The sequence below is a fragment of the Chaetura pelagica genome, unplaced genomic scaffold, assembly GCF_000747805.2.
Source record: "Chaetura pelagica isolate M959 unplaced genomic scaffold, ChaPel_1.0 scaffold24, whole genome shotgun sequence".
NCBI classification, from domain to species: domain Eukaryota; kingdom Metazoa; phylum Chordata; class Aves; order Apodiformes; family Apodidae; genus Chaetura; species Chaetura pelagica.
In genome coordinates this window covers 3508175-3532909 of record NW_009953077.1, presented here as the reverse complement: position 1 = coordinate 3532909, position 24735 = coordinate 3508175, and the positions used below count along the sequence as shown (strand labels likewise).

The 24735-nt window shown below is 41.4% G+C and overlaps 1 protein-coding gene across 1 annotated transcript in view; it reads left to right on the top strand.

Annotated features, from left to right (window-relative positions):
• Window positions 1-24735, top strand: part of SLC25A26 (solute carrier family 25 (S-adenosylmethionine carrier), member 26) — an 82891-nt gene that overhangs the window by 41617 nt on the left and 16539 nt on the right. Inside the window, exon 6 of the mRNA XM_009996907.1 lies at window positions 14535-14579. Within this exon, the coding sequence (XP_009995209.1) occupies window positions 14535-14579 (45 nt within the window). The remainder of the gene's footprint in view (window positions 1-14534; window positions 14580-24735) is intronic.

Sequence of the window (24735 nt, the reverse complement as noted above, 5' to 3'; positions counted from 1 at the left end):
CAGCAGGTGGAATTTGGAAATTAATTTGCACCTCTTAAATGAAGCTTCTAAAACTATAATTATCATGAAAGGAAGAAACGAGCTGTGTCAGGTGTATAAATGATTCATTTATCAAGAAAAACTGTTACCAAAGTGGCACTTAAGCTTGCAGTGACTGTGCTGCATTTCTTTTAAGTGAATTAAGCAATGACATTTGCCTTTCCTCCCGTGTTTGCACATCCTAGGGCAAATTTTCAGTTGTTTGTGAAGTGCTTGGTACAAAAGTGACCTGCAACAAAGTTAGAGCTGCCTTCTTCACGTTCTCTTTCTCTAACGTGTCATCACTTCTTGCTGTGCCATCACTCCTGGCTTCAATGCCTTATCCCCAGAAGAGCCTCTGTCCTCCCTTGAGGACAACACAGAGCTTGTGCAGCCCAGCTGGCCAGTTCAATTTCTCATTTTGTCTCCAAATGGTGGATTTTTTGAGTTGAGTGTTGGGAGCATTAGGAAATAGAAAGGGGAGGAAGTTACAGCTAGTTGGCTGGGCTGCATATGGAATGAGAGGAATAAAAAGGAAACCAAGATGTATGTGTTGTGTTTTTTTTTACGATACAGGTTTGGAATGCCCAGGAGATCTGTTTGTGACGGTAGTGAGAGGGTAATTTCCTTTTTTTAAATACAGAGAAATGTGAGAATAGCAACATTTTTAAAGTGAATAATTTACAAAAATATTTACCTTCAAAATTGAGCAAATACCCCTCTAAAAATGTGTAACTAAAGCATCTAACCAGTGCATGAGAGCATGTGAAGACTTATTTCAGCTATGTGGGTAAAGGGGACGTGGACTTCACTGCAGCCTTCACTGTGTGATTGCCTCTAACAACTGTTCCAGTCACTACATCTGAAATGTATTTGTGCTGACAGTGTAATTTGCTGTCTTTTAAAGTGTGTGTGCTGTGCCGATACAGTAGTTTGTGGGACATGAAAGAAAATTGTCTCATTATTACATATTAATCTTACATTATTGGTGCATTAATTTCTGAGAAAGCCCGAGAGAATTTATATTCATTTGTGTCAGACTGACTTCACTAATGCAGAGCCTCTGGGAAGGGCCATGCCTGATTATATCGCCCATACTTGTTTGCCTGAACTGAAGCTGAATTGAAAAAGGGATGAGGATGCTCAGCACCACTGGTTTGATTCAAAAGTCTTTTGCACACAGTGAGATTTCTTGAGTTACAGCCCCTTGAGAAAAGCTGGAGTAAGAATGAAATAGTTTACAGTCCAGTTTTTATTTACATTTTTGTAATGTTGTCTCCTGTACCAGAAGTGGCTTTTTCTGGAAAGCATCACAAACACAAACAAAATAGGTTGCCATTCAAAAAAACCCATGTGATGCTATTAGAATGGAAATGGCATATTTTAGTTGTGGAAACTGACACATGAGAAACAACTCCTGTGAGGAAAAAATACTTGTGATTCATACTTTTTGCTTAGGAGTCTAGGCCGGAATAATGGCATGCAAAAACCTTTCAATATAAATGAATACTTTTCTTCTCCAAAGCTTTACCACAAAGTAGTTTTACTGGGTTGTAGAATTTTTTGGAAGTGTACTGGAAATACTTTTCATGAAAACCGAGTGGCAAAAATTAAACGCTTTGGAATGCAGCTGAAGGGGCAGTCCAACTACCCTGAGCATGTCCTGGTTTGCTTGAAATATGGTTGCCCTTTACAGGCACTCAATTCATCTTCAGGCCAATTTTAACAGTGCACAGTGCAGAAATGACTAACTGTTATGACATGCCCTGAACCAGCTCCAGTTCAGCTTGTGTAAATTCTACATGTGGGGTGCTTTTGGAGCTGACAGGTGGAATTTTATTGTGATTGTATTTAACCATTCCACCACAGAAAAGGCTTTTGCCATTTATCTTACTGAGTTGCTACGTGTGGCAAAGCAAAGGCATGAGTTCTTTACTTTGACTTTTTTTTTTTTTTTAAATCAGCACATTTCATAGAGACTGTTGCTCAGGGTAGGATCTTCCTTGTGTTCAGCTATGCTTTCCAAATGGGTACTTACCAGCTGGTCTGTGGGCACAGGGCTTCGTGCCAGGATCTTTCCTGGGATGACCACTGTGGGCTCATCGTGGTGGTGGTGGAAATAGCTCATCCTTGGTTTAAGCCTGAGAGTGAAGTCAGCCAATATTGTCTGTTCCTTAGGCTGTGCACAGCTGGATATGCAGCTGGCTGAAGAGGTTTCAGCTCCCTGTTGCTAGTTCCCATCTTTAACCTGGCTTATTTGGCACGAAGCAGTTTTGTGAGGAGCCAGATCAGCACTTGAGAAGGATGGAGTCAGTAACATGTGACAGGGTTTATGAAAAGCATTTGGGAGCAGGAGAGAATTGGTAACCAACCCCTCCATCCCCATGGCTGCAGCTGGAAGGGCAAGTGCAAGCAGACTGATTCTCTGATTCTCTTTCCTACTCTACTGGAAATTTCCCTCCAGCATAACAGGTTGTTTTCACCATATCTATCAACATTGCAACTTGAATTTGCGAAGCTCCTTTCCACCCAAGATTAGTTCTAGGCCTAAGACACCAATATGTTCACTGCAGGACTTCCAAACAAAGTCAGGTGATTTATTGGAGTCACGTCACCCGAGCTTTTAAAACTGTATGTGTGAAGGCAGAATCTGCACACTGGTCTCTGCAGGTTTCTTAAATCTTTTCACCATCCCTAAAACCACTATCTGTATTTGGTGGTACTATTTGAAGAAAGCTGTTAGTGGTATTGTATCTTTTGATTGAAAGCCACAGTTGATTTTTGCTGTTATATTAATTCCACAGATGTTGATTGTTTTGTCTGAAGTGGTTTATTAGTACTTGCACTGAGATAAAATTTGTGTTTTACATGAAGAAAGCATTCTGGCACAAATTAGAAAATCCCGGGAAAGATAGATGAAAAATTTCATTAAAATGCTTTGAGGTTGAAACATTATGGGAAATGTAATCTATAGCTTGCTAATCTCATTAGAAAAAATCCTGGTGTAAGTCACCTGGATATTTTATGTGCTGCTAACACCAGTCTGTTCCTTTTCAGCCCAAAAGATTACTAACATTACACTGGAAAAGGCATTTGCTTTGAAACCAGCTCATTCTTTGTATTATGCAACAGCATTGCTTTTTTTTCCTTTTTCTTTGGTCCTTAACTTGCTTGCTAACTTTTCTTCAATGCAGTGCCTGTTGCCCACTTCTTTGGGCCCAGCTATGTGCAGTGGAACCTCAGGGATACCATGTCTGATCAGGATCAGTATTTTTTTCTTCAGATGCTGCCTCACAATTGTGTTGAGCTAATTTGGACTGATACATCTCAGGCAGTCTCAGGGTGAAAGGAGTACCGTGCATGTGTTACAGGGTCTGTGGGTGGCACCCAGAATAAAGCATCCAAGTGCTGCAGGAACAAACAGTTCTAGTGACCTACCTAAGGGCAGGTTTCTCAAGCAGATATGAAAATACTGTCCACTGAAAAGGTAACATTTCTAGAGATTCCTCATGATTAGGGAATGTGGTTATATCGCCAACCAGTATTTTTGTGTTTGATTTTTTTTTCCCCTCAAGTAATGCCTCTTATCATGAAAATTATTTCAGTGCTGATTTTCTGTTTCCCAGTTAAAAAACAACTAGGAAGACAAGGGTTCAAATAATATGTATGTACATTCTACCTGCTGTGTATCAGAGACAAAAGCCCATACCAGGCAAAACGACTTAAGCCATTGCACTGTGAGTTTTATGACTTGTGCCCATGACAGCAGGGAATTGGCAAATATGCCACTTGGCTGTGATGGGCATTAGACATGGCTGCAAAACCAGTGAGGAAAAGAAGTAATCTCAGTGGAACCTTCTGGATGCAAAATGGCCTTTAAATGAATTAAAGCTGTGAGGGCAGCATTTCCTATCCCTTTCCCTCTGGAGGCCACGCTGCAGTGGGCGTGCAGTTTGGCTTTCTCCTTTTGGTGTCGATGTTTTTCACAGAAGTACATTTCTTAAAGGGCCCATCAGTGCAACAGATGCTGCACTCAGACCAGCTGTGTGAGAGAGGAGCGTGCTGGAAATGGTGGGATCTGATCACACCATGAGACCCTTACAGTTACATTGTTCTGCTTGGATTTGTTAGCTGTGATGCTAAAACCTCTTGGTGGAGCTGTAGTTGTGTCACTACCTTAGCTTATCCTCTGTTGGGTGTTTGAGGTCACTTTGAGTTCTTTATTGTGTATCTAAAATAACCCACAGAGAAGTTTAGACTATTTTCTTTGGCTTTTCTCTTCATTCACCACATTGGTTGCAGCTCCAAATTAGCAGAAAATTTTGTTTAGGCGTCAGTTCAACAAAACACTTTGGCCCAACTCCAGCTCTTGAGGAGCTTTTAGATTAATGGGGAGTTGGGAGCGTGAAGAAGAGTATGGAGTCTAAGAACTTGTTTGGGTCTGGTCTTTAATGTTTTTAAAGCATAATCTTGTTCCTATTCAGCAATAGTGAAAGTTAAGCATGTGCTTAAGTGCTTTGCCAAGCAAGGAGGGGATGATTTATACTGATAAAGTGGAAGCCTAATTGTGTCTACTTTGCTGATCACAGCAAAGGATTTCATAGAACAAGAGTTAGCTGCAGTTGTGCCTCTGTAGTTCAGTTCCCATCAGACTCTGAAGACAGCCCAAACCTATAGCTAAGATGTGTGAAATAAAGAAAATAAGGGGGTTTGTGTGTGTCGGGGTGTTCCAGTTGTTTAGTTTGTGCCCACCAAAGCACCCTTGTTCCTCTTGATCCTGTTCCATGCTCTTGTAGTTTGGCACACTTTCCTCATGTCCACGCTGGGTAACTGAGTGTGAGAAATTGTTTTGGTTTAGCTTCATGGTATAACTTTGAGGCTATGATAGATCCTCTAGGCAGACAGAAATGAGGTGGCTGTGTAAAGACGTGAGGGAATTCAAAGGCTTATGGTGAAACATTTTCTCCATAAATGAATTTTTAAAAAAAACAACATTGAGAGTCATTACTTTTATTTCCTCAGGTCATACAGTGCTGGTTCCATTTGTGCAAGGAGGGTTAGACTCCTTTGAGGTAGCCTGCAAAGAGGTTCTTGAAAACAAACTCTCCCTGTTCTCTGCATGCTGTGTATGCAGCCAGCCCCTCAAGTTTGTTCCCATCTTGCTAACAGGCAGGAAGTTGGGGGATGCAGGCAGTGAGACAGCTTTCCCAGGGGCTCAATTGCTGTGAACAAGCCTGCAATTCCACACCTGGGAGGGCAGTAAGTCCCAGGTGGCCCTGCAGTGTCCCACCCGACATTGCACAGCTGCTACCTTTGGGTGGGGGTGGAAGAAATGCTCCATTAGGAACAGAGTAGCTCTCCAGCTGCTTAGGCAGGGAGGTCTGCAGCGTCCAGGGGGCTTCCTGTTTAAATAGTTACAGAATCTGCAGAATTAGTTAAACTGTCAAAAAAAAATTATAGAGGGTAAAAAAAATAATAAGGAACCATCCTTCCTGTATCTGTAAGTGCATTGTCTAACTGTTATTTGGGTTTGATCAAGTGCTTGTTGCAATTTTTCAATTCTCTTTAATGAGTTTTGGATTAGGTCTTTTGTAATGCAGAATCAGATTAAAGATTGTGGAACTCTAGCTGCAGTTCAGGAAAGCTCATGCTTGAACACATAAAAACTAGGAAAGATCACTGTCATAAGGTAGTAGGTACCCCTACACAGGCAAGTTATCTCACTCAGTAACTTCTACAAGACCATGTCTTGCTGTTGGGATATAGCAATTCAACTGTTTATTTAAAATTTAAAGAAGTAGATGAGGGAGTGAAAATAGTCCAGTTTTATTTCAGGCACACAGGATAGCCAGACTATTAAGTATAGGACTTAAGGACCTATTTATCTGCTCCTCTGTAAAGATGTACAAATTAGATGCATTTTAGTGCTTTGCAGAACCAGCTAGTATCCAGCTAACAGCAACAGAGATCACACAAGGCAAACTATTTCAAGGATTCTGTGAAGATCAGTCCTTTAGCTCCACGTGTACTGACTTGCTGCTCATGACAGACCTCTCAGCCTGGCTTGCTGAAGCTTCCTTCCTGTTTCCCCTGAGTTTGTTTGCCTGGGACGCATTGGGCTACTGCCTGTGAGGCCGTGAGCACCTTGCAGGACAAGGCTGCTTATTTGACCTGTGGTGTGCAATGCAGATAAGGCTCTTCCTACATAGCTGAAAATAACAGTCACAGAAGGAAGCTTAGCAACGCCCCATTTGGTGACATACAGCATTTTGTGAATGTGTACGTGTAAGATAAGTAGAATACCTTTACATTAATAACATTTCCTAAGTTGGACATTACTCTGCATTTTTTATCTCTGCCACATGATGGAGATAATGGTGTAAGAGATATAAACAGTGGTGCGTGGGTCATGCACTTCAAAGAAAGAAGTTTCAACTTGTTGGTATATAGTAGTTGTTGCCTTATTGTTGGTTTTGCACTAGCCTTGATGGAGTAATTTCCTCTTAGTATCTGTGGGATGCTTTGTCTTGTTCTGAGTTGTTTTTTTTCTGTTTTCCACGAAAGACAAATACGCAGGCATACCCCTTACCAAATCCTCAGGGCTATCGCAGCAAAACACCAAAGTTCATATTTGGTAAAACATTGAAAAGAATGTGCTTAGTTTGAATTAACTTTATTTAGACTTTAAATTATACTTACATGTACGTGGCTTGGGCTCAGATACTACTGGTAGGGCAGTTGTGTGCAATTCTGAAAAAGCAGGGAATTTGCAGCAGTTCCTGCTTAAGAAGTTAGAAAGAGCACATCCCAGATCCTGCTCTCAATGTGAGTCTTGAGTCTGTGTGTTCTGGGAAGGCCATTGTAGGATCCTTGTGATTTGTGTTAGAACCCTTACTCTCCCCTCTGTTCTGCAGTTTGGGTCCTGATCCAGAAGCTATCGAAGCCTCATGTGCAAAAATCCCAGAGATTTCAAGCAACTTTGGATCAGGCCCGTTTTCAAAGGCCGAGACAGATTTTCCCATGGAAATTTTTTTAGTGACATTCAGAAATGTCCTGGTGAGAAATGCATTGGATTTTGATGGTGAGAACTGTTGTGTTACATTTATAATAATAATGTAGAAACAAGACATTTATAACAAAACTGCTATAGGTTAGGATATAGCCAGGAAGGGAAAAACACGTTTCTTCCCAGTCTGTTAATGTTTTTTGTGGCTTTCTCCAAGGACAAGAGTTCCTATGCTGATGTTAGTACAATTACAGCTGCAGTGTTGTGAAGTTTCTTTGAATTGTGCTGGATGAAGCAGTACTCTCACTCCTCTCCACAGATCCACCTATTTTGTGAATAAAACATGCTGCTTGTTTAATTCCTTGTACTTAAGTCCTTGTATCTTCTGTAAAATTCTCATTTGAGCAACTGTTCAACTCCATGATAATGCAAATCTGCCCAGTCCAGTGTCTGCCTATGATTTTTTTTCTTTGATTGGAGTTTAAAAATTTGCACTTACAGGCTCTCCCTCGATAAGGGCCTTTCATAAGGCATTTTAGTAACTGTATTTGCATTTAAAATGTAACATGCATGTAAAATGTATATTAAAATGCCTTCAAAATTATCAAACTGACATGCTTCCCAGACCATGCATGTATGTGTGCACCCACGTATTGATGTAATGCTTTCTCCAAATGTTAGGGTTTTTCTTCAGAAGACTTATTCCAGAAATGCTGCTCTCTATGCTCTAGGGTTCTGCTTCTATGTTTTTTTCATGAGAACAAAGATTAGTCCTTCATGGTCTTAAACTCAATGCATGTGCATGACTTAAAGGCATTACCTACCAATAAATAGGAGATTAGCTGCGGCTTGTGTATTTCCTGATCAGTTCAGGTTTTTTCAGATGGCTCGTTGTTATCCCGTTTCCTTTAACGATGGGACACTTTAATGAGTTTGCCATCTGACATACATCTGCTTCCTGTTAAACAATACCTTCATTCTTCTAGAGCTGCTAAACTCATCTTTTAGCCTACAAGATTTTTATCTGGGCCTTGAAAACAGCATCTACAAATCAGTGTCAGCATATTCACTTTCTGGTTGAGGATTTTTTTGATATGTTTTTTTTGAGGAGTAGCAAAATGGGCATCTCCTTTAGTGCTTGTTTGTTGGAAAATGGGAGAGCATGGATATTATTTGTGCAGTTAGGGACCGGTCAGCCCAGCTACTGTTTGAAGTCCAAAAAGATTGACTTCTGTGGCTAATGATACACAAGTTGTAACAGTTATTCTGTCCTCCCAGCAAAGTAAGGGACTGGTGCAAAAGGGGAGGGATTGTGGAGGCTGCTGGTATTGTTTCTTTGAGGAAAGAGCCTTCAATAGCTGGATGATGGTCTGTTTCACGCGTGTGCAAAGTTAGTGCTCTGTAATCATCAGGGTCTCTTAAATCAATCCAGCCTGCATTGAGTTTGTGCATCTGCCTCAGTGCTTCCCTTTTTCCCATGTGTTGGGAACACGCAGTCATGCTGATCTCTGACTCTGTATTTCCCCTTCATTGGTCAACACTGTCCCTCCAAAAAAACTTTTTTTTTTAAATCATAAAACCTTTTTCTAGTGGAGAGAAAACTGGATGTAATTTTTCTCGTATTTTTGTCTGTATGTAACATCCTTTAAAAGTTTCTTTTATAAACAGCAGTGCTGTTTAAAAGAGAATCCTGTTGTATGTGAAGTTCTGCCATACAGATCCAAAAGACATCCGTGAGAATTGCTTTGAACCAAAATTAAGCAACCCGGTGAGGCACATAATATTTTGTCTCAGAAAGAAATTAACTTCCAAACATTCACATATGCCAGCTGACAAGTAGAAACACTTTGATTTTAGATCTGGGGAAAAAAAGGAAGCAACGTGCTAATATTAATTTTAGGGCTAGTGGATGCTTGAATTTGAGTAATGACTGTGATTCAGGACTTTTATATTTTTACCATTTATAGCTTTCAGTTTTCTCTCATCTCACATGAGTTTAACGTTATTCACTTGAAAATAATGGAATTGCTGATTACTGCAGGTGGCTGATGGTGCATCACCTGAAACCTTTGTATTAATGATTCTTTTGGCACTGTGGAGACCAGCATTTCTACCACTGCTAACACTCTTCCTTTGGCCCCAGCAGTGCTGCAAAACCACAAGTTCAACACCGAAGAGCTGAAAATCAGTCTACTTTTTCAGCTTTGGGGCATACCATCAATGATGGCTGTGCTGAGATTGTCTACACCTTCAGTCAGTACTGTGGAAAGCCATAGGTTTCTACATGAAGGTTTCAATTGCTATGGCCTCTGAGATGTCCAGAGGAGAGGCTTTCCTAATTGCATGCTGTCTTTTCAAATCCCATCATGGAGAAAGTGTATTTTATAGCTGGGACATGAGTTTATATAATCCAGATGTATTGGGCAAGCGTGTGAAGCATTTCAGGAGGACAAGACACTGAACCAGATTTACTGTATTAATGGGAATGCTTTGGTGTTAACTCCAGTGAGCAGACAGGATTGTTTTATTCTACTGTAACTTGAACCTATTTGAAAAGAACCATCTTTTATAAGAAAAGCTGATGAAAAAAAAAAAAAAAAAAAAAAGAATGTAAAAGGGATTTAGATAAAGGAAAGATTGTTCTCCTGAAAATTGTGGCTTATGTATCCTTGTAAAGCAGTGCATTTTTTGATACTCAGAAATGGGCTTTTAGACTTCTCTGTGTAATTAAGATGGAGAAGGCACAGTGTGGCACCTGCAGCTCAGACACTGGGGTGGAGTGCTCCGTAATAAAGGCAGGCTTCAATGGTGATAGCATCTCTGTGAGCCTCATCTACTCCATGATGCTTGCAGCACGTTCTCCCTGAAGGGCACAGATGTTCTTGCTGCTGGCCCTCGTGTGGTCAGTACTGTCAAAATCCTCTTCATAACTGTTGGCTTTTCTCCCATTGCTGTTAATGTAAGGAACAGTGGAGGTATGGTGACAGCAGTTTCTGGGGCGGAGGTACAGTTTCAGGGGCACTGAGAAAGCTCTTGAAAGGTGAGCCTGTTTCCTCCTCTGCCTGTTTATGCCAATCTCCTTCAGTATTTACTCTAACGTTTGTAAAAACACATAGCTCTTCTGGAGAGCAAAGCTGGAGACAGAGAAAACCTGAATAAACAAACATGTGCCACGGATTAGTAAGAACATCTTTATATTGTTTTGAGAACACATACCACAGTTTTTCATTTCTTGTGCTTTCCTAGTTTTTATCTTTCCTTTTTTTAAAATATATTGCTAATAAAGGTTGGAGGTAGAAGGCACAGCTGGACTATGCATGACATGCCACTGTTTAATTTCTAGCTCGGAGGATGAGAAGAAGAGTAGTTTTATTGTATCCTAGAAAAGAATAAAGCCACATGCAAATTCCAGGCATGGACATCTGTTTCCTCTTTGTGTGAAAGAATTCTCATATTTGGAAGGGAATTCCAGTTCTGAAGAGACTGATGAGGGGTTTTTTTCCCTTTCCTTTCTTTTGGTTCTTCCCCCCCTTCTTTGCCACTCCTACAGCATGTTCTCCTTTCTCCCTGGCCTCTGTTTCTTTCAGAACAGTATCAGTTTGCAATTTAGCATCAGATATTGAACAAGTCAATTTTGAGTTACTTTAAAATGTCATCTTGTAGTTACGAAGAGTACTATTAAGGTCCTCCTTAAGTTTCTCTTGTTTAATTAAACAGTATTTGATGGCAGAACTTTGTCATCTGTTTAGGCATCTGTTGCTTTGGCTGTGAGGTGCAACTATAGAAGTAACTTATTAAAAGTAATATTTTAAAATCTTTCTATATCAAGGTAATTAAGTGGATCTGTAGAAATAAGAATCTGCAATGTCCGTTACATTGTTAGGCATCAGGTGCTCAGGACTGCAGGGACGAGAGTAAATGATAATTTCACAAACCTATAAAACATTTAAGAATAATAATTTACAGCTGCAGGGGGAGGCTTTACATTTTTATTTATTTTTATTTGGGTTTTTTGGGGTGTGTAAGAGTTGACTCTGTTGAGCAAACACAGTTATGTAACATAAGGCGAGACACAAGAACTGGTGCTTTCTGTCTGTATTAATGCCGAATGAGAGGTTGGTGGAGCTTGCCAGGGTTTCATATTTGCTGGCAGAAAGTTACCCACATGTGTGGACCACATTTTTATTGTTGCCTTAGCCTATTTCAGGCATAAATATTGCTGCCTGGCAGGGTGTGATTCTGTTCATTTCTGAAGAGTTTTTCTTTTAAAAGGCAAAATATGAAAAGGAATGAAGTGCTATAAACATTCAAATTAAGAAGTGTTCCCAGACTCCAAGATTTTGTCACACTGTCCTAGAAGAGGAGTAAAGGGCAAGAAGCCACCTAGAGGCTTTTTCACTGTTGGATGAGTTACTGTTGCAGAGCTATTTCTTTTTGCATATATTAGTCCTTCTTTTGGGCGTGGGCAGTTTAGTCTGGTCTCTTCGGGAAACAAGGCTTATGCAAACAGGGTGTATGCACACATGAGGACACAGCAGCCTGCGAAGCCCTTGGACATGTTGGCCATGGAGATGTGGAAGGGCAGAGGCTGTAAAGAGTTGCTGTAAGTTCCTCCTAAGTTTCTTGAAAACGTGTGTGAGAACAGAGTAAAGGTGATTAAGGAGTTTGAGGGAAGGCTTGCAATAGGGATGGAACTTTCAACAGGGGCTGTGGAATAGATGTTCAGAGGAAGTGTGATGGAGGTTCCTGTCGTGGGAAGATAGTCAAACTCAGCTTGGAAATTATTTGGCTTCAGAGAACCTGATGACAAAAAACAAATCCACAGGAAGCTATACTCCCTTTCATTCCAGTACCCATGAAATTGCTTGCATGATTTTTGTTTTTAAGTCAGGATGTTGTCAAACAGGCTCCAATGGACAACTGTAAGAAATGGAGGACATCTTGTTAGGATCTTCTTTGTGCAGACAAAGTGCTGCTCTGCTTGTTTTTGTTGGTGGTGCTTCTTTGTTTTTTGCAAGTTCTCAAACTCTGTAGAAGATTGATGAATGTTTAAGCCCTTATTCTGCAGGCATCTTAGAGGTGAGGGAGCCCAGTGGCTGTGCAGATCCCACTGACATACATAAAAAATCTTCCCAGGCGTTTTGGTAGGATCTCGTGGGGTGCATGGGGAGAAGTGAAACTGATAATCCCCATCCAGTTGTGGTCCCCACTGAGTGAGACACAGAAAGCTAACACCACTAATGCCAGAAATCGAACAGCAGTCTTGAACAAATTTCCTCTTTGATTGTAATGCTTCTAGCTAAGAGTTAAAAAGCGGTTCATGTCAAAAGCTTCCCTTGTCATCTTATTAACAGCTGCATAATTTTACCACTCATTTGTGCGTATAAAAAAGCAAAACTTGGAGACTGCATTTGAAAGCTTGTTTTGTTTGGTGTAGAGCTGGATACAGAGAGTTTCCTTCTCTCTCTTTAACAAATTTGAAGCAAATGTAGTGGGTATTGTTTCTTTTTTTTCCCTATTTTTTGGTATAGATAATAGAGATTATGTTGCTTTTCCCTTTATATTGCAAAGAAGCATGCCATTTAACTTCAATTGAACAGTGATGCAGCAGCATATGGAGAGAGATACATATAACTGTTTATCTTCTCACAAATATATTACCAAATATTACTGTCAAATAGCTGGACTTTTTCACCCAGTGTTAAAAACAAAATATAATTGCTACAGTAGAGTTTTCAGGCGCTGATAAATAAGAACCATGTCTGACCTTTATTGTGGGGCTCTGAGATGCCACCAGGGATATTGCTCATTGTTCAAGATGACAAACTTCCTCTGAGATTTCAGTTTGTCAGCTCAATGTACAGCAGTGACATTGATTTCTTCTCACTGCCATTTCCTGCCTGAATAGATAACAAATTTTCTGTGGCAGGTGTCTGTCAAGCTTAGTTTTGCCTGGTAGATTAACTTAATAGACTCATTTATTAATCATTAGTTGCAACACAGGGAAGCAGGCAATACTCTTTAACTCCTGTGGTGTCAAATGGATGTACCATTTCAGATTCCTCTGTGTAGCTTGAATTTGGATTTAATTAGCTGTTCATATCTCTAGTAAATGTTTTTGCCCTGACATTGCTTAGGTCACAAAGAGCAAAGGTTTATCTGTTAGTTAAGTAGGACCCATTTTGAGTGTGTTCTACTTTTCATGGCAAAAGGTGCGTAAATGCACGATGCACAAACAACATCAGTCTGTGTAAGGGGGAAAACTAATCTGGCATGCATCGTGCTTGGGGAAGGAAGATAAGAGTAGGAGAAGAAAATAGATTCTTGGAGGAAGATTTGAAACTGGGGCTGACTGGCTGTTGAAGTAGAGGAGATAACTGTTGAAGTATTTAGGAGGGCTCAAAGAAGACCTGCAGATACAAGCTCTAGAGCTATTCTGGCACAGGCTAGTGTTTTCATAGGGACTCCTCCCTCTAAGATGTCTTGAGATAGATACCTGTGCTGGAGTTGGTAAAGGCAGGGTTGATACCAGAGCTGGATGTTGGACAAGGCTTGTCAGAGTGGTGAAGGAGGAGGAAGAGCTGTAAGAACTTAGTGAAGAGATTGGAGGAGGGAGAAACTATAAGGGAAGTCATAACCTTACAAGGTGATTCTTCTTGTTGCAAAGAAACATTGTTCATGGTAAGAACTGTCTTATTACATGTGTTAGCCCTGCATAGCCTACAGGTCTGAAAGAGACCTGTGTTTGCTTTCTTCACAGCATGTTAAGAGAGTTGGTCATGAGGCATTTATTCAGGGCAAGATCTGTAAAAGAACTGGAAATGCACAGGCACTGCTGGGGACAAGTGGAGCAGGAATGAACCTAGGTAGAGGTACAGGCTGTTGCTGGACAGAAAAACCTCTCATTATAGGTGATGAGATGACAATCACCAAGCATCTCCCTTGGGTTTTGGTTGGATTGTGGTAGCTCTTCACAACCTGCTTTTAATTCTCTAGGGAGCTTGTTAATGTGAGAGCACTGGCAGATGTTTCAAAAAGTTTCTATCTGCAGCTGATGCCCAAACTGCAAAGCCCTGGTTGGAGTGCAACTTTTCAGCTCAACATTTGGAAGTGTGTACTGCTGAAGATGTTTTTCTGCCAAGCTGTGTTCCTGGGCTTCGATTGTGTTTCTTGAACCATCCTTACGGCTTTCTTGGCTGAGTGTCAAACCAAGACTGTCCCTGCACTAGATCATACTGCTTAGTGCTCTTCTAGGCCCCCCTGGTAACAATACATTAACCTCCCAGCAGAGAATGTGATAAACAAAGTAAAACTGCTTTAGTGAGACCAGTTATTTAATGGCAGTGTACATAAAGTGTCCTTAAAGATTTGTAAATGCAATAAGCTGCAGTTCACTGAGTGAACTTAACTGTTCCTAATTTAGCCAGCTGAGGAACATGCCAACCTAATTTGCTTTTGTAACTTTATGTTCTTGAGTTTTGTTTTTCTTTTTCTTTTCCTACCTCTCTAGATTCCTTTCTCTCTGGTACAATTTCCCCTCTGGGAGTCCTTAAAGGTAAGTCCTCTTTAATGATAGAAATATAAATGGTACATTTTGCAAAAGCTTTCCATGTTAACTTATATAACTTTATTATCACAAGTATTGGCACATAGAAGAATCAGTAAGTGTGTACCACCCTACCTGTGCATGAGAAGATCATTTGCTTGAATATCTGGAAAATAACAGGGAACATCTAACCACTGGTATGTGGCACATCAGTGCCAAATTTTACTCCCCAGCATGCCAGAACTGTTATCTGCTACCCTAGCTATTTTTACTGATTTAGAGTGGGAACTATCTTGTGTTGCGTGGTTCTTTTAATACTTTTTTTTTTTTTTACTGTTTCTTCAAGGTAACAGGTAATTGGAAATTATGCAGATAAAACCGATTGAGCCTGGGTTTGTAGACAGGGAGAGACTTCAATAGAGTTGGATTCAAAGTGATGTAACTTCTCTGACCCTCTGTTTTTTTCCTTTAACTCGCTGCAGAAGATGAAGGAAGGTCAAGGTTTTTCAGGTGCTTTGAGGTCCTAGCTTGGAAGCATAGAAAATTATTGCAGATCATTAAAAGCATTGCAGCAAAATATATTTGTGAGAGAGGATCTAGAGAGAGAATAAATTTCATCTTCTTAAGGGTGCTGGGCTTCTGACAAAGCTTGGCACTGAGATCCAAACTGGTAACTAGAGGTACTGGGAACCAGGTAGGATCTTCCTTGCCCCTTGCTGCTTTTATTGAGGCAGAAGGACTTATGTTTTCCTTGGTCCTTGTATGCTTGATTGGTACAATAGCTTGTCCTCTCACTGTGTAGCTTGGGCTGTTGTGGAGAGATGAAGACCACAGTGTTGAATGTCTGCATCTAGATGTTTCAGGGGAGTCCACAGGCAGGGAGAAGCACGAAAAACATCAAATGGTTTCACAGAACTGAGCTGCGTTTCATAGAGGATTCTGCAGGTACTTTGTGAACTTGGCCTGATGTGGTGTCTGGGTATCATCCCATTGCACAGAGTAGCTTTGGCTGCCTTATTAGGAATCTTTTTCCCTGCCAGTGTCTAGGAATGGCTTTCTGTAAACTCTCGGGCAGCAATACTGGTCTGACCTGTGAATTGTTAGTGCAGCAGCCATGTTTGGGAGCAAGCAGTGGCAGTGCTTAAAGAGAAGTACAATTTTCTTGCCAAAACCACATAAAACAGCAACATTGTGTGGCTGTTTGCAGAATGTGAAGTTGTTTTAACTAATGTCCACGTAGCTGTGACAATAAAATGCATTGTTTAGATTGCAGGGTTTAAAGAAGACAGTTTGAATTTAGCTAGCTACAGGAGTGAGTCGCTTGGGAGGAGACATCATATTTAATCTAAAGAGGTCAGTGCAGATCTGAAGAGAAACAAAACTGGGTTAGTTTGTTCCACGGACCAGTTGCAATATATTCTTCTGACTGTGGAACCAAGAGTAGAAAATGGCAAAAATCAGTCTTGCGTGCTCCAGTGACTTTGGCTCAGCACATGGAAAGAGCTCAAAGTTTGTCACATCAAAGCCAGACAGCGAAAGCAGAATAGGGTTTGTTTATCTGAACGAAGCTCTTTAAAAAATTGCCCTGACAAGTACAACAAAGGAGAAAAAACATTGTGGTCCCATCAACAGGCTGAATGTGGCCGGTAGCATCAATAGGAGTAGGATTCAGGCTAGGGCTTCTCATGGGTGCATGAAGAGACAGTAATTAAGAAGAGTAGGAGTGCAAAGGACAAGAGACAGCCTGAACACAGAAGAACTGACTGAACCTTTTGGTTAAATAGTGTCTGTTGGACTATTCTGGTCTGTATTAATAGGGTTGCTTGAGAAAGTAAACGAGGGAGCAGTTGTGTATGATGTACGTGGATCATCTTGTGGAAAAGAAAAAAACAAGTGCTGTGGCTGTGTCGTTTTAAAAAGCATTAGGACAAAGTTACATAAGCTGATGGATGATAGACTCAGTCCTGTAATTCCCCAAACAAGTTAATCACCATAAAAATTAGGAAAAATATCTTTCCACTGTAAAGAACAGTTAGTGAGGCACATGGAAGAAGAAGAAAGTTTCCTTTTCCTTCAAGTATGTGCTGGCTGCAGCCAGCAGCAGGGTGTTAAACTCAAAGAAGCCTAATAAAGTCTTGTCCTAGGCAGCAAATCAGGTGTTTCTATATCCCATTTTCTCTATCTGCTTTGCTCCAGGCTGCTATGGTTACTCTTTCTGCTTCCAGCTGGCTTCAGCCACGTAGTTTACATGCAGTTTTCTTCTGCCTGTGAATGTAGACCAGCTGTCCTATGTGAGGGTAAACTTGTATATCATGCACTAAACTAAGTTAGAAGAGAGAGCATTGCATGGATTACTAAACTATAAGGTTATGTGCACTGTGGGTGCTGCTGAAAGGGATATTGCAGTAATTAGCAAGGAATAGATATTGCTTCAAATGCAAGCCTTACTTCCAGTTACTCAGGTGAACATGCAGTTTTGAAACAGTGAATAGATTGCAATGGGTCAAGAAACAGCAGTAAAGAAATGATGATGATTTTAATTTAAAAAAGAAAAATAATCCTTTTTTTTTTGCCTGTAGGTGGCATCCACTGCTATAATGCATGCTTAATGTCCTTTCCCTTCCCAGTTCCTAATTTTTTTTATATTTTGATTTAGACACAGGTTATTGATACAAGCCAAAGGGGAGAAGGAATCTCTGTTGTGATGTATCAGATTTCAAGACAGACATTGTAATCCTCTACTGGAGTGCGTCAGTGCTTCTCTGTCTTTTTATCCCAAGCCTTTACAGCTAAAATTATTTTGAATTCTCAGAGTTGAGGAAAAGAGGAGGCGTTTCAAATCTCATTTGCTGTCTACTACGCCAACCCTCAGAGGAGCACCATGGCTGATCACTGTGGCAGCTTTACCAGATTTAGGTTCTTTAAGGTGGGGCTGATGCTTCTAGTCTTGTCTGAAAGCCAGCTGGCTGTTAAGAAAGGAAGGAGAACATAGCTGTGGTGCACTTCCCAAATGCCAGCTGAGCACACTGACTTCCATATTAGTTCAAGTTTTGGAATAACTTTGTAAGATACAGTCCTATTGTATATTGCCCTGGAATTTCCAGTGTGCCTCTGTAACTTGCTTTGGAAATACTGTATGTGTGTTCTTCATTGTGGGAATTTCAAATTACAGAGCTGCGTATTTGGCATGAAATCATTGTGGGTTGCAGGGAGTCTGGTGCAGCTCTCTTGCTTTCACCGTGCTGCCAGGGGTGTTTAGTCTCCATTCAGATGACTGTAATACTGTGGAAGTTCATCCCTTCTTTATTATCTGCTCTTCTGCTCTGTTCAGGAATTTTATCCAGCCCTTCTAATTATCGTATCACAGTATCTACCAACAGCACATAATTTATTTATCATTTGTTTCATGTTGCATTTTAATCCATATTTTTTCTCTTTTAGACTTAACTGAGAAAAAAAGGCAACTTTAATTTATGCAGTGGGGATATTGCAGAAATACAGGGCATCAGGTTGTTTGTTTTGGTTTTTTTTTTTTTAAAAAAACAAGAGTTTAAACAAACCCCACAAAATCAAGAGCCTCTGATTAGGTTTGAGTCCAGAAACATCTTGCCAAAAATGCCTGTTTCTTACGGCTGAGTGGAAATGGTCAGTGCCCTCAGAGAACAGTGCTGTGTGTAAGATAAAACTGTCTCAGGTGAAACAAGACTCAGTCCTCTTGGGTTTTATATTTCGGCATCTTGGCTGCACTTCAGAGCCTCTGAGAGTTACTCCAACACAGCTGTACATGGAGAATGCTCTCTTTATAGACCAAATGTATTGTATGTCTGGAGAACAGGCTCTGGTAGCCAGTAAGGAGGGGAGAAACAGACAGGACAGGAGGACATGTGTCTCAAATGAGTAGACTTGAAAAATAAGGGTTTTTTTGTTTGCTTTGTTGGTTTCTTTTTAAGGAGGGAATATAAACCTACAGTCCTGGGAACCTCTTGTGCTTTTTGTTAGACATGTCTGATTCTGAGATGAGACACTTGAGGTTGCTCAGACTATTTAACATCAAGGTCAGGCTGAATTCAGTCCCCAAACTGTGTGTGTGCCAGTGAGTCCTGCTCTTGCACACACAGCCTCTCTGGGGAGGGCTGGCACAGACTGTGCTGCTCTGCTGACACAGGACCTGCAAGGAAAGATAAACATCTTGGACTGACCATGCTCAAGGGGATGCTCTGGCTCTTCTGGCACTCAGTGTGACCAGGATTCCCTCTTTGATTTGGTGCTGTGCAAAACCTAAAGCTTTTAGACTTTCTGCAGCTATAGTGAGCCTACATGTTTTTGTCACTGGCTTTGACAATTTTCTCTTATCTGTTAGTCACACAAATTAACAGGTAATTTGGTTGGACCATCAGAGGCAATAACTAGAGACAGGGAGCTGAGATACATGGGCACTTTTCTCTTGTGGGATTTTGTAATGACTGTGGTGGAATGTGATAGTGCTACAAGATACTGAGCAATCAGAGCAATGCTTTGGTGGCTTCAGGAGAAGGTAATGGTTTGAAGAGCACACACAGACATATTTCTACCCTTTAAAATAAGTGGGGTATGATAGTAAAGAGGGTGGAGAGAGATCAGCTATTCATCTGTGTGGCTGAGCAGTTTGAGAAGGTTGGTTGGGTCAGAACAGAAGTTCCCCATGTGGTTTTTGCACACGATGAAGAGCAGGCTTGCTTGGGTTTACACTTGCTTAGGTGCCCTGTTTTCTGTCATCCCAGGCACAAAGTACTTGTGTTGAGAGGAACAGAATTTGGGAAATCTGCTAGTGGACTGAACTATAGTTCTATGTGAAAGCATTGGCACGAGTCTCTGTTTGCTTGATTCTCTTGGTTTCCCCCTCCAGAGAGCTCAATTTCTAGGGACTGGTATGGGCAGTATGGTGTGTGAACAAGCCTGGCTCCAGGGTGGGCTCAGCCTTGCTTCTAGTTGTCAGTGCCGATACACCTTTGAGACATACCTTGAAGCATGCTGTGCAAGAACTGCTTGGTAGGTTTCTGTGGAGTGAGGACTCTAATCTTGTTGGAGATCATTGCACCTGATGTTTAAAGTTTGTAAGAATGAAAAGCTTACAGAATGCTTCTGCCCAGGCAGCTGGGCTTCTTGACATTAATATGTGTTTATAACTCCACCATTGAAACAATAAACCACATGCTATTGCCTTCCTAAAATTTACAATCAAGCCTGTTGGTGTTTAACAGGAGAGGTAGAAAATAGAGGAATGTAGCCAAAGTGGGCCTAAAATGGCTCTTTCCTTGCTCTGTAGGTAGGAGACAGCTTTCCTTTTTTTTTTTTTTTCCTAGAGAAGCAGTCTTGTGTTTCTTTTCTGCTGTGCTCAGCTGCATATAAGTTGAGAGTAAATGAAACCCAGGTCCAGCTTTAAACCCATTTCCTTGCAGGCAGTGTAGTAAGTGTTCTACCATACCTTGCTCCCTCTTTGAGTAACAGTGGGGCTGATCTAGAGATTAAGTCCCAATAGTTAAATAATGCTAATGTGTCTGCCATTTGCTTAGGTGCTGGGTCAGGAAAACAGATTTTCACAGCAGCATTTTGGGGCGTGATGTAACTTGTGGCCAGTGCCCGTGCATGCCATTAGCATAACGGCTGCATTTTTCTCACAAAAGAACAATGTATCCAGCAGCTGTTCAGCAAACAGCCCTCGCTTTATTAGTGTCACAATAAGTGTCATTCACACAGTCTTGAAGCCTCGAAGGAATGCTATATGCCATCTGCACCAAAGAGAGAGAAACAAATGCAATCCTCACTTACAGCGCTGCAGACACATTTGAGAAAGTCACGTGGTCTTGGATCATCAATGCAGCTTTCAAAATGGCAGAAGTAAAACAGACTTGGGCAGTCTGTAGATAAAGAGCCAGACTATGATGCTCTTGGTCATGCCTAGCCCACAAGCAGTTCTTCAGATATTGCTGAGCTTGCCAGTGGGATGTCTGGGGACATTTGGTAGGATATAGAAGTAATGTGAAGGGCTGCCTATTTGATTTGGACAGTTGCCTCTTGCTGAGGAACCTTAAAAGACTCATGTAATTCTTCCATGTAATTTATTCACACAAATCTGCATGAAGCACAGATTTATTAGCAGGCAGTAGCAGTGCAGATGCTCAAGTAAAGCCATCCTAACTTCGAAGTCATTTTTCAGAAGTGCATTTTCCTCCCCAGACACATATATGGCCCTTCATGCCATGGAAACTAAATGTAGCTGTCATATTATGTTCTGCCTTGCCATGGGAACAGTTTCAAAGGCATTTTCTTTAACTAGGCTTTTAGCACATCCATTTGGATTTACATCCAAATGGGTCACAGACATCAATGCAGTATTATATGGGGAGAGAAAGGGAATGAAATGCTTTTAACATGAAAAATATGCTGTTGCATGTAGGCTAACTCTTGTTCTTTTTCTTTCAGTTTATCTAGGATTTGGGTGGGTTTAATTCTAGTGCCAAATTCATTAATGGCATAAGTGAGCCTATTAGTGAAAATGGAGTCTCAACATTTATGTCAACAGTGAACTTAGATCATTGAATTTTTCCCATGTTTGGGCTTGCGTGTTTCCTGCAAGATAATATACACATGTACTTACACATGTGTTGCACATATGCACATAAAAATTCACTGGGGAGGATGTTTGGCTCAGTGATCTGTTTGACTGTACATATAGAAACTGATCAGCTTATGAATTTTTTCTTATCCTGTAGTTAATGTGCCATGCATCTGTAAGGATCAGCCATGCAGAATGCCACATTACAAGTAAAATACCTAGTAGCAAAGGCAAGCGTGAAAATTACTTTTCTTTTCTCAGTCTGCCGGACTGCACGTGCACACAAATCCGTGTGATTAATTCAGAGAGATTTTTCTCCCCTCTGTTACCATGAAGTTGAACACTGTCTTGAACAGAGGGGTATGTAGAAACACTACAGATGCTTATCAGTGGAGGGAATTGTAATATTTACTCAGCTGTAGGCCTTGAGTTAAGTGTATGCCATGAGTTCTGCCTGCCTCTAGTACTCGTTCTCTGTGGTGCTTCCTGCAGTGTTCAGGGTATTGGTCTGGTTTGAGAGAGAAGTGAGTGGTGTGCTCTCCTGGGGTCACCATAGCTTAGGTGTCCTGCAGATAGACCAAGACCCAAATGTGTTGGGAGCACAAAGCTGAGGGATTATTTCTGCCCCAAACTTTTACCACAAATGTACAGCAAAGGTGACAGGCGTGCACAGCTAAGGAGTGAACTAGTAAACTAGTGAACTAGTGTGTGAACTAGTAAAAGGTTATTGGCCATCTGGAGACCAGGTGTCCACAACACGTGAGCAACCCACATTTGTGGGCACCTTACACTTCCTCCTCTGTAATTAAAGGTGATGGTATTGTTTTCTTTTCTTTTTCTTATCTTTTAGATTTGAAGGCCTTTAGTGTATTCTGCCTCTCTCCTCTGCTCTGGTGAGACCTCACCTGAAATACTGTGTACAGTTCTGGTTCCCTCAGAACAAGAGATATAGATCTGGAGAGGGTCCAGAGAAGGGCCACCAAGATGATCAAAGGCCTGGAGCACCTCTGCTGTGAAGACAGGCTGAGAGAGTTGGGGCTGTTCAGCCTAGAGAAGAGAAGGCTCTGGGGAAACCTTATAGTGGCCTTCCAGTACTTCAAAGGGGCTACAGGAAAGTTGGGGAGGGGGTTTTCATCAGAGAAGATAGTGATAGGACAAGGGGCAATGGTTTTAAACTGAGAGAAGGGAGATTTAGGTTAGATATTAAGAAGAAATTCTTCACTGTAAGGGTGGTGAGGAACTGGAATGGGTTGCCCAGGGAGGTTGTTGATGCCCCATCCCTGGAGGTTTTTAAGACCAGGTTGGATGAGGTTTTGTGCTGCCTGGTCTAGTGGTAGGGTCCCTGCTCATGGCAGGGGGCTTGGAACTTGATGATCTTTGAGGTCCCTTCCAGCCTTAATGTTTCTGTGATTCTATAAATAACTTTTCCAGTGTGCCTTCTGCTCAGCAAAATGGGGTGTCCTTGTATTCTCAGTATAAAAAGAGCTAAATAATGTTTGTAGTGAGAAAGAGAGGACACTGGCATATGGGATCATTAGGAAGAAAAGTAAGGCTCTGCCCACAGAGAAATTTGACCCTTCTCTGTGAACATTATCCCTTTGAATAATTGGAAATCTGCATTCAGTCTTCCCACTGTGCCCCATCCCTTGAGGCCACACCCGCTGTATTGCTTTACATGGTGCAGCAACGCACCGTGAGATTTACATATATATCACATGAAAGTGTTTACAAAAAAAATTAGCATGTGTTTGAGCTGGGAAGCTGCAGAGAGCCTCAACTGTACGAGTTTCCATGCACTTCAGCCAGAAGATTTATTTCCAATTTGTTATTCATAAGGGAAGAGCGAGAGATTGGGATGGGGTCCTTTGAAGTGGAAAACAAAGTCTTCTATTCAGCCTTCAGCTTAATAGAATACACATGACACAGGCTTGGCATGGCGGCCTGCTTTCATGTAGTGTGCTCCTTGTCATTTTGCTTTCCTAGGCTGTGAATACTGGTGGGAATGGGTATTACTCTGGAAAAGTCTCATTATCTCCTGCAGCCTTCTGCAGGAGGAGCACAGTGTAAGCAGGTAGGAGCTATTTGGTGACACTGGTGGAAAAACCAGGCTGATCTGATTGTTGCCGTTGTGTTGCTCATAATTCCCAGTTTATATTTCATATTGCAAGAGCATAAAAAGCAGTGTAGTGGCTGGGCTGCTGCAGGCACTACACGGGCACTTCTGCCTGTTTGGAGACCCTGAGCAGAGAGCCATCACCCATGGATCTGAGCCTGCCTCTTGACACCTGTCTTCTGCCCGACCTGAGCACTCACGATTACCCACCTCAGTAGGATGGTGGGGTGTGATCTAGGCACTGTATCATTGCAAATAACCAACAGTTCTGTTGGTGTTTTGGGGAGATATATATATGAATGATGTATTTCTTCCCAGGAACAAGGCCCCATTCTTACAGTGATCTGCAAGCCACTAATGGCTTCTGTGCTTTGCCCTGTGTTAGTAGCATTAAAACCATGCCTGGTGCAGCACAAAAGTGAGTGTTTTGAAGAACTCACAAGCCCAGCTTACCACAAAGGCCAGTCAATTAATGGGTCCATGGGCCATGAGAGAAAACATGGGTGACCTTCAGCACGTCAACTTGGCCTGTAGGGTGAGTGTGGTTAGAAAGAATTTGGACCAGAGTCCTGCTGGTCCTCTTGGCATTGTGACACTTGTTCCTCTCTGTGCCCCACATCTCTTGCACTTCTGTACGTTCAGGTTTGGAGCTCTGGGTGAATCACTGAAATCAGAGATGGAAAGAAATGCATTAAGTCATCACATCCTGCCCTTGCCAACACAGGATTATTCCCCACAGTACAGTCTTGAGTGCCTTCTCCAGTCTATTTTTAAATGACTCAAAGGAGAGGGCTTTCCTCTCCTCCCTGGGGAGGCTGGCTCTGCTGTTCGGTAGACCTCACTGTTGGGGAATTTTCTTCCTGTTCTCCAGCCTCAGTTCTCCTTTTCCCTAATTTAATTGAACTGTTCCTAGCTCCACCCTTCTAACCAGTTTTCCATATTGCATGAGTGTTACAAATACCTGTTGTCAATTTGCAGGCATAATGGATGGGTATTCATCACTGTTTGCCGTGCTTGGCAAAGGCTCTTTGTGCAGAACTGCACTGGGAAGCCAGACTTTATCAGAAACTAGAATTTAGAGCTACATGTCAAGAAATAAGAATGACCTTTTCCTACTTCTTTGGACAATGTCATAAACATAAAAACCCATCATGACTGAGAATAGGCTGGACTTCTGGCAAAACTTTGAATGTCTGTATTAATGAGCTGGTTTTCGTCTTAGTCCTCCAGCAGATCCTCCGTAGGGCTTTTCTTCATGGCAGAAGTAACTGTTCTGAGTTCTTGGGTTTACTTGTAGAATTATGGATACTTGGAGAATGTTAATCTTCTTAACCCTGACTTTCAATTTGAGGTTTCTTAAGCACCTGAAGTGTTGCAAAAATGGGTTTTGAAAGTGGGAGTTATACTTTGACAGTACCTGTGTGCTTTGGAACGTAGTACCTTTTGTCTTAGGGGTC